We start from the raw sequence: 12569 nt of genomic DNA on the forward strand, positions 1-12569 counted from the left end.
AGGCCTGTTCTACAATAATACACTGGATGCAGACATGGATGAGCCAGAAGATTATTCTGTTTGTAAAGGTTATGGAAATCCATAATTTAGAGCATTGTAAAGATCTACTCATTTAGGGGTCCAAATCCCATAAAGATTTCCTCAGAATCTAGACTGACCCAGAGAAAAGCTAAATCCATAGCATAGTGTACCTGAACCCTTAGGACTTCCAAAGCATCTGGGTGTGCTGAGAGTTAGAATTTCATCATCTGGGAGCCCAACCTTCTCAGTCTTAGTTGTATTTGACTCTCACTCCTTATTCATATGAAGAGTAAAGTTTATAGTGTAAAGAATTCTTGAAGCCTTGGGTAGATGCAGATAGAAAATTCTTTGAAATAAGGAGAGCTTTCCAGGATCTATAAATTTCTTCTGGAAATTAGGACTGTAGGTTGCCTGAGTGAAGACTCCAGTCCTGTGTGCCTCTCTGATGGGAATGTCAAAAGCTGGGAAGAGATGCAGTTTAGCTGTAGGATCTGCATCCTGTCCTCCATCAACATGCTGAAATCTTGCAAAGTGCTCCAGTGAAGATATATACATGATGTACCCTTTCTTTTTATGAGACTTAAATTCCTAATCTCTTTGCAAATTCCTGGTGACTAGGTATTGTTTTTGCCTAGGAGGAAGACAGATTAGGACCTAGAATCAAAGAAGTCAAGTGGGTATCTTTGAGCCCCTTCTTTTAACTCAGCCACAGAATCTCAGATTTCTACAGTTTACCTCTCTGAGAAACTACATCTTAACTAACTATAGGAAGCACGTGCCAGAAAATTAGAGAAAAAGCTTTTGCTTCAGGCCTGGAAAATGCTGGTGTGGTTCATCCATGACAGACCTGGCCAGGCTGAGGGAGTGGCCCTGAGCCTTACAGAAACAAAGTATAAATTGAGGTGGAAACAGAAGTTTCTAAGGGTACAGAGTCTTACCTACCTTGTTTTTCTCACTCTTTTTTTTGGAAGCCAAACCATCTCAAAACATCACCCTTGCAATGGCTTGAAGCTTGGCTCCCTTTTCTACTCACCGAAAAACTCCCCTCACTCACAAACCCACTCTAACACAACAGGCCGTGAAGTTCCTTTGCCCTGGATCCTGACCTATCCTTTGGGGGTTAATGCGAGAAATAAGACCCCTTTGGCAAATTCTCATTATTGACGAAGTCATCCCTTTAGGATGGATTCACAGCTTTTTGAAAGATGGGGCATTTTTCTAGTACTTTTTGACATTTTAGACAGTGTGTAGAATGATCAGAGCCTCATAGGATTCAATCATTTCTAGTTTCTGAGTCTCATTCTCCAGATGGTGGTTTGCTCTTTAGGTAACTGTCTAGGATGGTTGCCATTTTTTTATAGTTTTAATTTCAAGATTTTTAGATTGTTATAATGAGATTTAATACTAATTCTGATGTACTTCCTGCTACGTAAGGTTACTGGTTTTTGTTAAAAAAAAAGTTTAATATTTTCTTTTATAGGTGAAACACTTAACATCAGAAAGAATATTATTCTACAAATTGTGTTGAAGTTTCTTACCTATATGGAAAGTATATTATGAATATGAAATTATAATAAGATGTATAGTTTGATGTCAACATCTCCAAGGCAATAAAGAAAAGCTAGTTTGAAGAATCTTGAACTGCTTCTTTATAAAGTGCTAAAATCATGTATCTGAATTATTTTAGCATTTTGCCAAGATGGTTGTAGAAATGGAGGAGCTTGTATTGCCGCCAACGTGTGTGCCTGCCCACAAGGCTTCACCGGGCACAGCTGTGAAACAGGTAAGGATATCATACTGTCTTCTAGAAAATGAACTTTTACACCAATGTATGAAGTAATCCATGAGGAAAATAGTCTTTCAAGTAGTCTTTCAAATGCATGATTCTATTAACATGGAAGCTTAGGACACAGGAGGTAAAAGTTTCAGTGAGAGGTACTCACTGAGTGTTTGCCCAAAGTCTAAAGAGGTTTTGCAGCTGTTATAACTAGAAGCATATTGAACTTTCTCAGAAAAAAAAAAATGTCTGGGATTGCCTAGGATTTTATGGCTTCATAATTCATTTTACTCATTTGGAGCCCTGTATTCCTGGAAATTATATAATAATATCAAAACATGGAGTTCAAGCTTCTGGTCAGCTCACTTCCTGGAATATACTACTTCCTGCATCCACATTTGAGATGTTTTAATAAATTTTTACCTGGTCCACTTAATGTTTTTTTCATAGTCATATATTTACAAAATATTTAAAGCTCTCTACTCCTTAATTCTTCCTCTTCCAAGTCCATTCTGAACTTACTCTTTCTGATAGAGACTAATACTAGAAGCTTTTAAAAATATTTAAATATATATCTATCTATACACAGTATAGAGCTTATGACTCAAAGTAAGATGGTTTTGTCCATTTAAATACACCTTAAGAATTTTAAAAGTACATTGATTATTAGGTCCTAATTAAAATCATGTCAGTAGTAGTTTTGGTTGCTTTGGGTTGCGTGCCTACTGTTGCTTTAGTCATGTCTGACTCTTTGCAACCCTCTGGACTATAGCTCGCCAGGCTCCTCTGTCCATAGGATTCTGCAGGCAAGAGTACTGGAGTGGGTTGCCATGTCCTCCAACAGGGGATTTTCCCAACCCAGGGATCAAGCCCACATCTCTTATGTATCCTGCATTGGCAGGTAGATTCTTTACCACTAGGAAGGGCCACCTGGGAAGCCCTGCTTTGGGTTAAATGGATTCTAATAGCAGGTCCTCACAAAGTCTGATTATTCTCCCTAAGAAAAAGCTGCTGCCACCAGTGATTGGTGGTCACTGCCTCCTATTGCTTTTCATAAATCTCTGTGCAATAGACACAGTGAATGTCCCATCTCCATCCCTCTTGCAGTCATCTGGTTTAATAAACACATGGATCAAAATGTAAGACAGAAAATGCTCTGGACAACTTGGGGAGTGAAAATTTTGCTGAATAAGTACTGCCACTGCACACAGAAGGATGCTCGCGAAAGGACTTCATCACTGCGTCCTTTGCTTCTGCAAATTCCTCTAAGTGGTTCTTTCCAAACTTCAGTACTAATGGGTTACAGATGTCTCTAACAGAAAATGCCTAGTGACTATCCTTGATATATGGGGCTCTTTCTTAAGGAGATCATTTCCTAAATCAGGAGTTCCAAAACTCATTGTGCATGTGAATCATTCAGAGCTTATTAACCACAGATTTCTGATAATTAACTATCTTGGATTTACTAGATCAAAGTCAAATACTTCCAGTGCAATGGTTCTACAATGCTTCTATCCCGTGATCTCTACTAGTAACCCCCCTCACACATATATCAAGGTACATTGTACTTCTCCTGTACATTAACTCCTGTGGCGACTATGTCCTTCGAATACTACAGTATTTTATGCTGTTTCTGGTGCAGAATCTGGTTAGTGAAATAGTGGCATCTTCAGGGCATGTCAATGGTGTGGATTTTTGAAATAAAGATTGTTCCAGAAAATCTGGGATGAATAATGACTGTGCTCAATCCTGCATATCATTCCTCCACTAAAAAATAATTATTTGGAGAGATTGTGAAACTGTGAAATGGCATAAGATTAATATGAGCAATGTAAAATTTAAAACTGGAGTTAAAAATAACCCAACAGAATATTTAGCTTTCTCTTTTATAATTATCCTTAAACTTTCAGTCTATAAGAGGAGGGTCTCACACTTGCTCTAAGTTCAGTTCAGTTCAGTTCAGTCTGTCAGTCATGTCCAACACTTTGTGACCCATGAGCCTCAGCATGCCAGGCCTCCCTGTCCATCACCAACTCCCGGAGTTTACACAAACTCACGTCCATTGAGTCGGTGATGCCATCCAGCCATCTCATCCTCTATCATCGCTTTCTCCTCCTGCCCCCAATCCCTCCCAGCATCAGAGTCTTTTCCAATGAGTCAACTCTTCACATGAGGTGGCCAAAGTATTGGAGATTCAGCTTCAACATCAGTCCTTCCAGTGGACACCCAGGACTGATCTGCTTTAGGATGGACTGGTTGGATCTCCTTGCAGTCCAAGGGACTCTCACAGTCTTCTCCAACACCACAGTTCAAAAGCGTCAATTCTTCACTGCTCAGCTTTCTTTACAGTCCAACTCTCACATCCATACATGACCATTGGAAAAACCATAGCCTTGACTAAATGGACCTTTGTTGGCAAAGTAATGTCTCTGCATTTCAATATGCTATCTAGGTTGGTCATAACTTTCCTTCCGAGGAGTAAGCATCTTTTAATTTTATAGCTGCAATCACCATCTGCAGTGATTCTGGAGCCCAGAAAAATAAAGTCAGCCACTGTTTCCACTGTTTCCCCATCTATTTCCCATGAAGTGATGGAAATGGATGCCATGATGTTCATTTTCTGAATGTTGAGCTTTAAGCCAACTTTTACATTCTCTTCTTTCACTTGCTTCAAGAGGCTCTTTAGTTCCTCTTCACTTTCTGCCATAAGGGTTGTGTCATCTGCATATCTGAGGTTATTGATATTTCTCCTGGCAATCTTGATTCCAGCTTGTGCTTCTTTCAGCCCAGCATTTCTCATGATGTACTCTGCATAGAAGTTGAATAAGCAGGGTGACAATATACAGCCTTTTCCTATTTGGAACCAGTCTGTTGTTCCATGTCCAGTTCTAACTGTTGCTTCCTGACATGCATACAGATTTCTCAAGAGGCAGGTTAAGTGGTCTGGTATTCCCATCTCTTTCAGAATTTTCCACAGTTTATTGTGATCCACACAGTCAAAGGCTTTGGCATAGTCAATAAAGCAGAAATAGATGTTTTTTCTGGAACTCTCTTGCTCTTTTGATGATCCAGCAGATGTTGGCAATTTGATCTTTGGTTCCTCTGACTTTTCTAAAACCAGCTTGAACATCTGGAAGTTAATGGATCATGCATTGCTGAAGCCTGGCTTGGAGAATTTTGAGCATTAGTCTGCTACCATGTGAGACAGGTTATGGTGGAGAGGTCTGACAGAATGTGGTCCACTGGAGAAGGGAATCGCAAACCACTTCAGTATTCTTGCCTTGAAAACCCCATGAATAGTATTAAAAGGCTAAAAGATAGGACACTGAAAGATGGACTCCCCAGGTTGATAGGTGCCCAATACACTACTGGAGATCATTGGAGAAATAACTCCAGAAAGAATGAAGGGATGGAGCCAAAGCAAAAACAACATGCAGCTGTGAATGTGACTGGTGATAGAAACAAGGTCTGATGCTGTAAAGAGCAATATTGCATAGGAACCTGAAATGGTAGGTCCATGAATCAAGGCAAATTAGAAGTGGTCAAACAGGAGATGGCAAGAGTGAATGTCGACATTCTAGGAATCAGCAAACTAAGATGGACTGGAATGGGTGAATTTAACTCAGATGACCATTAGATCTACTACTGCAGACAGGAATCCCTCAGAAGAAATGGAGTAGCCATCATGGTCAACAAGAGAGTCCGAAATGCAGTACTTGGATGCAATCTCAAAAACGATAGAATGATCTCTGTTCATTTCCAAGGCAAACCATTCAATATCATGGTAATCCAAGTCTATGCCCTGGCCAGTAATGATGAAGAAGCTGAAGCTGAATGGTTCTATGAAAACGTACAAGACCTTTTAGAACTAATACCCAAAAAAGATGTCCTTTTCATTATATGGGACTGGAATGCAAAAGTAGGAAGTCAAGAAATACCTGGGATAACAGGCAAATTTGGCCTTGGAGTACAGAATGAAGCAAGGCAAAGTCTAATAGAGTTTTGCCAAGAGAATGCACTGGTCATAGCAAACACCCTCTTTCAACAACACAAGAGAAGACTCTACAAATGGACATCACCAGATGGTCAACACCAAAATCAGATTGATTATATTCTTTGCAGCCAAAGATGGAGAAGTTCTATATAGTCAGCAAAAAGAAGACTGGGAGCTGACTGTGGCTCAGATCATGAACTCCTTATTGCCAAATTCAGACTTAAATTGAACAAAGTGGGGAAAACCACTAGATCATTCAGGTATCACCTAAATCAAATCCTGTATGATTATACAGTGGAAGTGAGAATAGATTTAAAGGACTAGATCTGATAGAGTGCCTGAAGAACTATGGATGGAGGTTTGTGACATTGTACAGGAGACAGGGATCAAGACTATCCCCAAGAAAAAATGCAAAACAGCAAAATGGCTGTCTGAGGAGGGCTTACAAAGCTGTGAAAAGAAAAGTGAAAAAGAGAAAAGGAAAGATATTTCCATTTGAATGCAGAGTTCCAAAGAATAGCAAGGAGAGATAAGAAAGCCTTCCTCAGCAATCACTGCAAAGAAATAGAGGGAAACAATAGAATGGGAAAGACTAGAGATCTCTTCAAGAAAATTAGAGATACCAAGGGAACGTTTCATGCAAAGATGGGCTCAATAAAGGACAGAAATAGTATGAACCTAACAGAGGCAGAAGATATTAAAAAGAGGTGGCAAGAATACACAGAAGAACGATACAAAAAAGATCTTCCTGACCCAGATAATCATGATGGTGTGATCACTCACCTAGAGCCAGACATCCTGGAATGCAAAGTCAAGTGGGCCTGAAGTAGCATCACTACGAACAAAGCTAGTGCCAGTGATGGAATTCCAGTTGAACTGTTTCAAAACCTGCAAGATGATGCTGTGAAAGTGCTGCACTCAATGTGTCAGCAAAACTCATCAGTGGCCACAGGACTGGAAAAGGTCAGTTTTTATTCCAGTCCCAAAGAAAGGCAATGCTCTAAGTAACTGTCTATAAAAGCCAATGGCTTTGAGAAAAATGTAGGTCTGAAATCTAGTTCTACTGTTTCCTTGTTATGTGGTCTCAGGCAGAGTAATTAACTTCAGTGTCTTTTACTGTCTACACATCACCTTCCTCTTCACATATATCCTCAAAGATGGGCATTATCTTGGAGCTAACATTTGTTTACAAGCAAAAATATTAGGTTCATAGTGATTAAATTTTTCCAATGTCACAGAGTTAGCAGCTGAATACTAAGAGCCTTTTACCCCATACTCTACTTTAAAAAAAAAAAAAAAACTATATCCTTGCTTTTCAAAGTTTTCAAAGTTTCTTCTGAATACACTAATCATGAGGGAGAGACAACACCTTCATCTAGGGAATTCCTGAAATGGCTCACTATGAGGGTAAATAAAATTTCTTCAAAAAATCTTGTTTTAGCCTATAAATACATTCATTTCTATTCCATATATAAAACATTTAACTTACACACCATTGAGTAAAGTTGGTGCTCAGGACAGTGGGCCATAGTTTATCTCTGCTTTCTAGCATCTCTTAGCCCAGGACCATATTTCACTATTTAAGTAGCAAGGCATTCCTGCCTCCTATCTGAGAAAGCGTAATAGCAATACTTGCCACAAGGTGTCTGTCCCAATATTTTCTCCAGGTTAGATCCTAATTCCTCACCTTCTGACACCACCACTTTGTTGATATAGTTATAAAGTGTGCCATTAAAAACAACAACAACAACCTTCAGATGAGAAGTGATGCACAGTCCAACCTCCACAACCCAAATCTGATCATATCACCCCTAACAGAAGAAAAGTCAGTGCCTCCCACTGCCCTTGAGATAAAGGTCATGTGTCTTAATGCAGCATTTGAGATTTGACCCCCGCTCATCTACCCAGCTTTCACCTTCGGGTCCCTCTGTCTGCCCACCTCATTTTCACTCCAGGAATGAAGTTTCATGGAGGTAAAGGGTATAACTTGTTCACTTATGAATCTTTGAGACATTGTGTTATGCCTACACCTTATTAGGTGCTCCACAGATTTTTGGTGAATAAATAAACAAAGGTATAAATGAGGAAGAAAAGATGATGTGATTGCTTCCATATTGGATATTTTTAAATATTAGTTTAAAGAGGCCTTCAGTATCATCTGATCTTGTGCTTTCACCTACCGGATAAGATAATTTCTGCGCAGAGTTGTGGAGTAATTTATATATGGTGTTTAATTGTAGTTACAGGCCTGCGCTGTAGAACTCAAGGCCTTTCTCCTTCCCTTCCTTACTCCCTCCCTTGCTTTCTTCCTTCCTTCATTCCTTCCTTCCTTCTTTCCTTTCTGCTTATGCCCTGTTATATGTTCAGTAACTCATCCTGCTGCCCTTACTCATCAAGTCTGTGTTTTTGTTATGTCTTCCCCTTCAGCTACCATTCTTTAACAGTGACTTATGTGACAGTTTTTCTCTCTCGAGGTAGGGAAGCATCAGCATTGCTGAGATTACCCATGCATGCTGCTGCTGCTACTAAGTCACTTCAGTCGTGTCCGACCCTGTGTGATCCCACAGACGGCAGCCCACCAGGCTCCCCCGTCCCTGGGATTCTCCAGGCAAGAATACTGGAGTGGGTTGCCATTTCCTTCTCCAGTGCATGAAAGTGAAAAGTGAAAGTGAAGTCGCTCAGTCGTGTTCAACTCTTAGCGACCCCTCGACTGCAGCCTACCAGGCTCCTCCATCCATGGGATTTTCCAAGCAAGAGTGCTGGAGTGGGGTGCCATTACCCATGTATAGGAATGGCCTAAATGTCTTCTGTAGTTGAATGCTGCCTGATAGCTTAGAAAGAAGGTTAATGCCTGGTTCCGGTCACTATCTACTGAGCCTTCACAATGGAATCTCTGAGAAAGAAGTAATAGGATTTCCTGATTTCTTGAAAGGTAATCTTAATGTACATGAGTTTTACCAACCTGTATTACTTTAGTCGAAAAGTCTCCTCTGAACCTCCTCCTCCTAATTTATTTAGTCTATTTCTCCATCATGTGTACATTGGTGAAATGATTGAACCCATTTACCAACTTCACAAAAGGGCTTTGTGTATTTTTTACTGAGTAAAATTAATTTTCATGGCCTTCTTTTTTATCCACTTGTAAGATTACTTACTTGTAAAGCATAACTTCAGTTTTAATTAAACAACCTAATATTCCATTATGTGTTTAACTTGGGTTTAGCAGGGTGATTATTTCTTGGATAACTCAATAAAATGTATTTGAAATCTATGTGCTGAAGTTTAACAGCTCTATCACTGCCATGCTGTATTTATTGCTCAATTGCTAAATCTCAGCAAACATGTCTCTGATGATCTGATTAATATGTGAAGCTGTCATTATACTAAAAGTAAATCTTTCAATCATGATTTGCAGCATGACTCTAAAGCAGTTGACACTCCCCTATAGGTAACTGCTGACATATCAAATTAAAATGCTTATGACTAGGAAAAAGGTGATATCAAATGGCAAAACTAAAAAAAAAATGTACTGAGTATCAAAGAAAAGGATATCAGACATTTTAGTGTTAAATGGCTGTGTGTGTGTATAAAATACTGGGTTTTCTGACTACATATCAAAACACGAGATTAATTTTTAATTATTTTCAGTGAGTAAATAAATGAGTGTAAGTTTAGTTGTATTCCTAAGTGTTTTTCTAGCTTTTAATATCTCTAATTTCAAAATGATAAATGAAGCATGAGGCATATATGAATGTTGCTTTACATGCAAGGTAACTTTAAATTGGCTGTGATGGATTGATTTTTTTTAAGTTCATATTATTACTGTTATAGTGTAGGTAGTAAAAATCCTTCAATTCCTTTATAGTAAAGTTATTTTTCTGGTAGTATGCATGCTGCTACTGCTGCTAAGTTGCTTCAGTCGTGTCCGACTCTGTGCGACCCCATAGACGGCAGCCCACAAGGCTCCCTCGTCCCTGGGATTCTCCAGGCAAGAACACTGGAGTGGGTTGCCATTTCCTTCTCCAGTGCATGAAAGTGAAAAGTGAAAGTGAAAACGCTCAGCAGTGTCTGACTCTAAATGACCCCATGGACTGCAGCCTACCAGGCTCCTCCATCCATGGGATTTTCCAGGCAAGAGTACTGGAGTGGGGTGCCATTGGTAGTATGCATAGTTAGCATTTATTATTAATGTCGAAATGTATTACATTTCCTGAAGTTGTTAAACTGCAAAGTTTCAAAACATTTCTGCCATAGAATTTTTTTTTTTTTTACCGAAATGACTCACAGTGAAATTCCATTAGCAAAATGTATATCTTTTCATAGGAGAAGAGGATAATTTGGATAAAAATGTTGAGATAACATAGTTTAAAAAGAAAGAAAAAGTTCAGATGACTTTGCTTTACCAACAGCTGAGATCTTTTTTTTTTTTTAAGCATTGTTTTGAATCATTTTGCTCTCAGTTCAGTTCAATTCAGTCACTCAGTTATGTTTGACTCTTTACAACCCCATGAACTGCAGCACGCCAGGCTTCCCTGTCCATCACCAACTTCCAGAGCTTGAGTTCCACTCATGTCAATTGAGTCGGTGATGCCATCCAATCATCTCATTCTCTGTCATCCCCTTCTCCTGCCTTCAATCTTTCCCAGCATCAGGGTTTTATCCAGTGAGTCAGTTCTTCCCATCAGGTGGCCAAAGTATTGGAGTTTTAGCTTCAGTCCTTCCAATGAATATTCAGGACTGATTTCCTTTAGGATGGACCAGTTGGATCTCCTTGCAGTCCAAGGGACTCTCAAGAGCCTTCTCCAGCACCACAATTCAAAAGTATCAGTTCTTCAGTGCTCAGCTTTCTTTACAGTCCAACTCTCACATCCATACATGACTACTGGAAAAATGATAGCCTTGACTAGATGGACCTTTGTCGGCAAAATAATGTCTTGGCTTTTCAATATACTGTCTAGGTTGGCCATAACTTTACTTCCAAGAAGCAAATGTGTTTTAATTTCATGGCTGCAGTCACCACTTACAGTGATTTTGGAGCCCAAAATGATAAGGTCTGCCACTGTTTCCACTGTTTCCCCATCTGTTTGCCATGGAGTGATGGGACCAGATGCCATGACCTTAGTTTTCTGAATGTTGAGTTTTAAGCCAACTTTTTCACTTTCCTCTTTCACTTACATCAAGAGGCTCTTTAGTTCTTTACTTTCTGCTGTAAGGGTGGTATCATCTGAGTATCTGAGGTTATTGATATTTCTCCTGGCAATCTTGATCCCAGCTTGTGCTTCATCCAACTTCGAATTTCTCATGATGCATATAAGTTAAATAAATAGGGTGACAATATACAGCCTTAAAGTAATCCTCTCCCAGTTTGGAACCAATCTGTTGTTTCATGTCTGGTTCTAACTGTTGCTTCTTGACCTGCATACAGATTTCTCAGGAGGCAGGTCAGGTGGTCTGGTATTCCCATCTCTTTAAGAATTTTCCACAGTTTGTTCTGATCCGCACAGTCAAAGGCTTTGGTGTAGTCAATAAAGCAGAAGTAGATGTTTCTCTGGAACTCTGTTGCTCTTTCTATGATCCAGCAGATGTTGGCAATTTGATGTCTGGTTCCCTGTCTTTTCTAAATCCAACTTGACCATCTGGAAGTTCATGGTTCACGTTCTGTTGATGCCTGACTTGGAGAATTTTGAGCATTACTCTGCTAGCGTCTGAGATGAGTGCAATTGTGCGGTAGTTTGACCATTCTTCAGCATTGCCTTTCTTTGCAATTGTAATGAAAATGGACCTTTTCCAGTCCTATGGCCACTGCTGAGTTTTCCAAATTTGCTGACATATTGAATGTAGCACTTTCACAGCATCATCTTGTAGGATTTGAAATAGCTCAACTGGAATTCCATCACCTCCACTAGCTTTGTTCATAGAGATGCTACCTCAGGCCCACTTGACTTTGCATTCCAGGATGTCTGGCTCTAGGTGTGTGATCACACCATCATGGTTATCTGGGTCATGAAGATTTTTTTGTATAGTTTCTGTGTATTTTTGCCAGCTCTTCTTAATATCTTCTCCTTCTGTTGAGTCCATACCATTTCTGTCCTTTATTGTGCCCATCTTTATGTGAAATGTTCCCTTGGTATCTCTAATTTCCTTGAATAGATCTCTAGCCTTTTCCATTCTATTATTTTCCTCAATTTCTTTGTATTGATCACTGAGAAAGGCTTTCTTATCTCTCATTGCTATTCTTTGGAACTCTGCATTCAAATGGGTATATCTTTGCTTTTCTCCTTTGCCTTTCACTTCTCCTCTTTTCTTAGCTATTTGTAAGACCTCCTCAGACAACCATTTTGTGTTTTTAAATTTCTTTTTATTGGGGATTGTCTTGATCACTGCCTCCTGTACAGTGTCGCAAACCTCCATCCATAGTTCTTCAGGCACTCTATCAGATCTAATCATTTTGCTCTACTTAAACAAATACAAACTTCCTATACAAAAGCCATTAAACAAACTTCATTGTAAAAACTTGTGAAGAAGGAAGTTCAACTTCTGATCCTTCTCAATGTCTATTAAAGTCACCTTTCCAGATCTGGATTTCTCAATGGAAGAGACAAGACACAGAGGGTATTTCAGTGGCTTTGTAATGTGGGAACAGACCTGTGGTGGTTGTTTTCAGTCACTAAGTCATGTCTGACTCTTTGTGACCCCATGGGTTGTAGCATGCCAGGCTCCTCTGTCCTCCACTGTCTCCTGGAGTTTGCTGAAATTCATGGCCATTGAGTCTGTGAT

At 39.5% G+C, this 12569-nt stretch overlaps 1 protein-coding gene across 4 annotated transcripts in view; it reads left to right on the plus strand.

The window, feature by feature from the left end:
- The window catches only part of NELL2 (neural EGFL like 2), a 403600-nt gene that overhangs the window by 298001 nt on the left and 93030 nt on the right, over positions 1 to 12569 (plus strand). For all 4 annotated transcript variants that reach the window (XM_069584515.1, XM_069584513.1, XM_069584512.1 and 1 more), the window contains one exon: positions 1709 to 1804. In XM_069584515.1, the coding sequence (XP_069440616.1) occupies positions 1709 to 1804 (96 nt within the window). The remainder of the gene's footprint in view (positions 1 to 1708; positions 1805 to 12569) is intronic.

Source organism: Ovis canadensis, chromosome 3 (assembly GCF_042477335.2).
Source record: "Ovis canadensis isolate MfBH-ARS-UI-01 breed Bighorn chromosome 3, ARS-UI_OviCan_v2, whole genome shotgun sequence".
In the NCBI taxonomy this organism is placed as follows: Eukaryota; Metazoa; Chordata; class Mammalia; order Artiodactyla; family Bovidae; genus Ovis; species Ovis canadensis.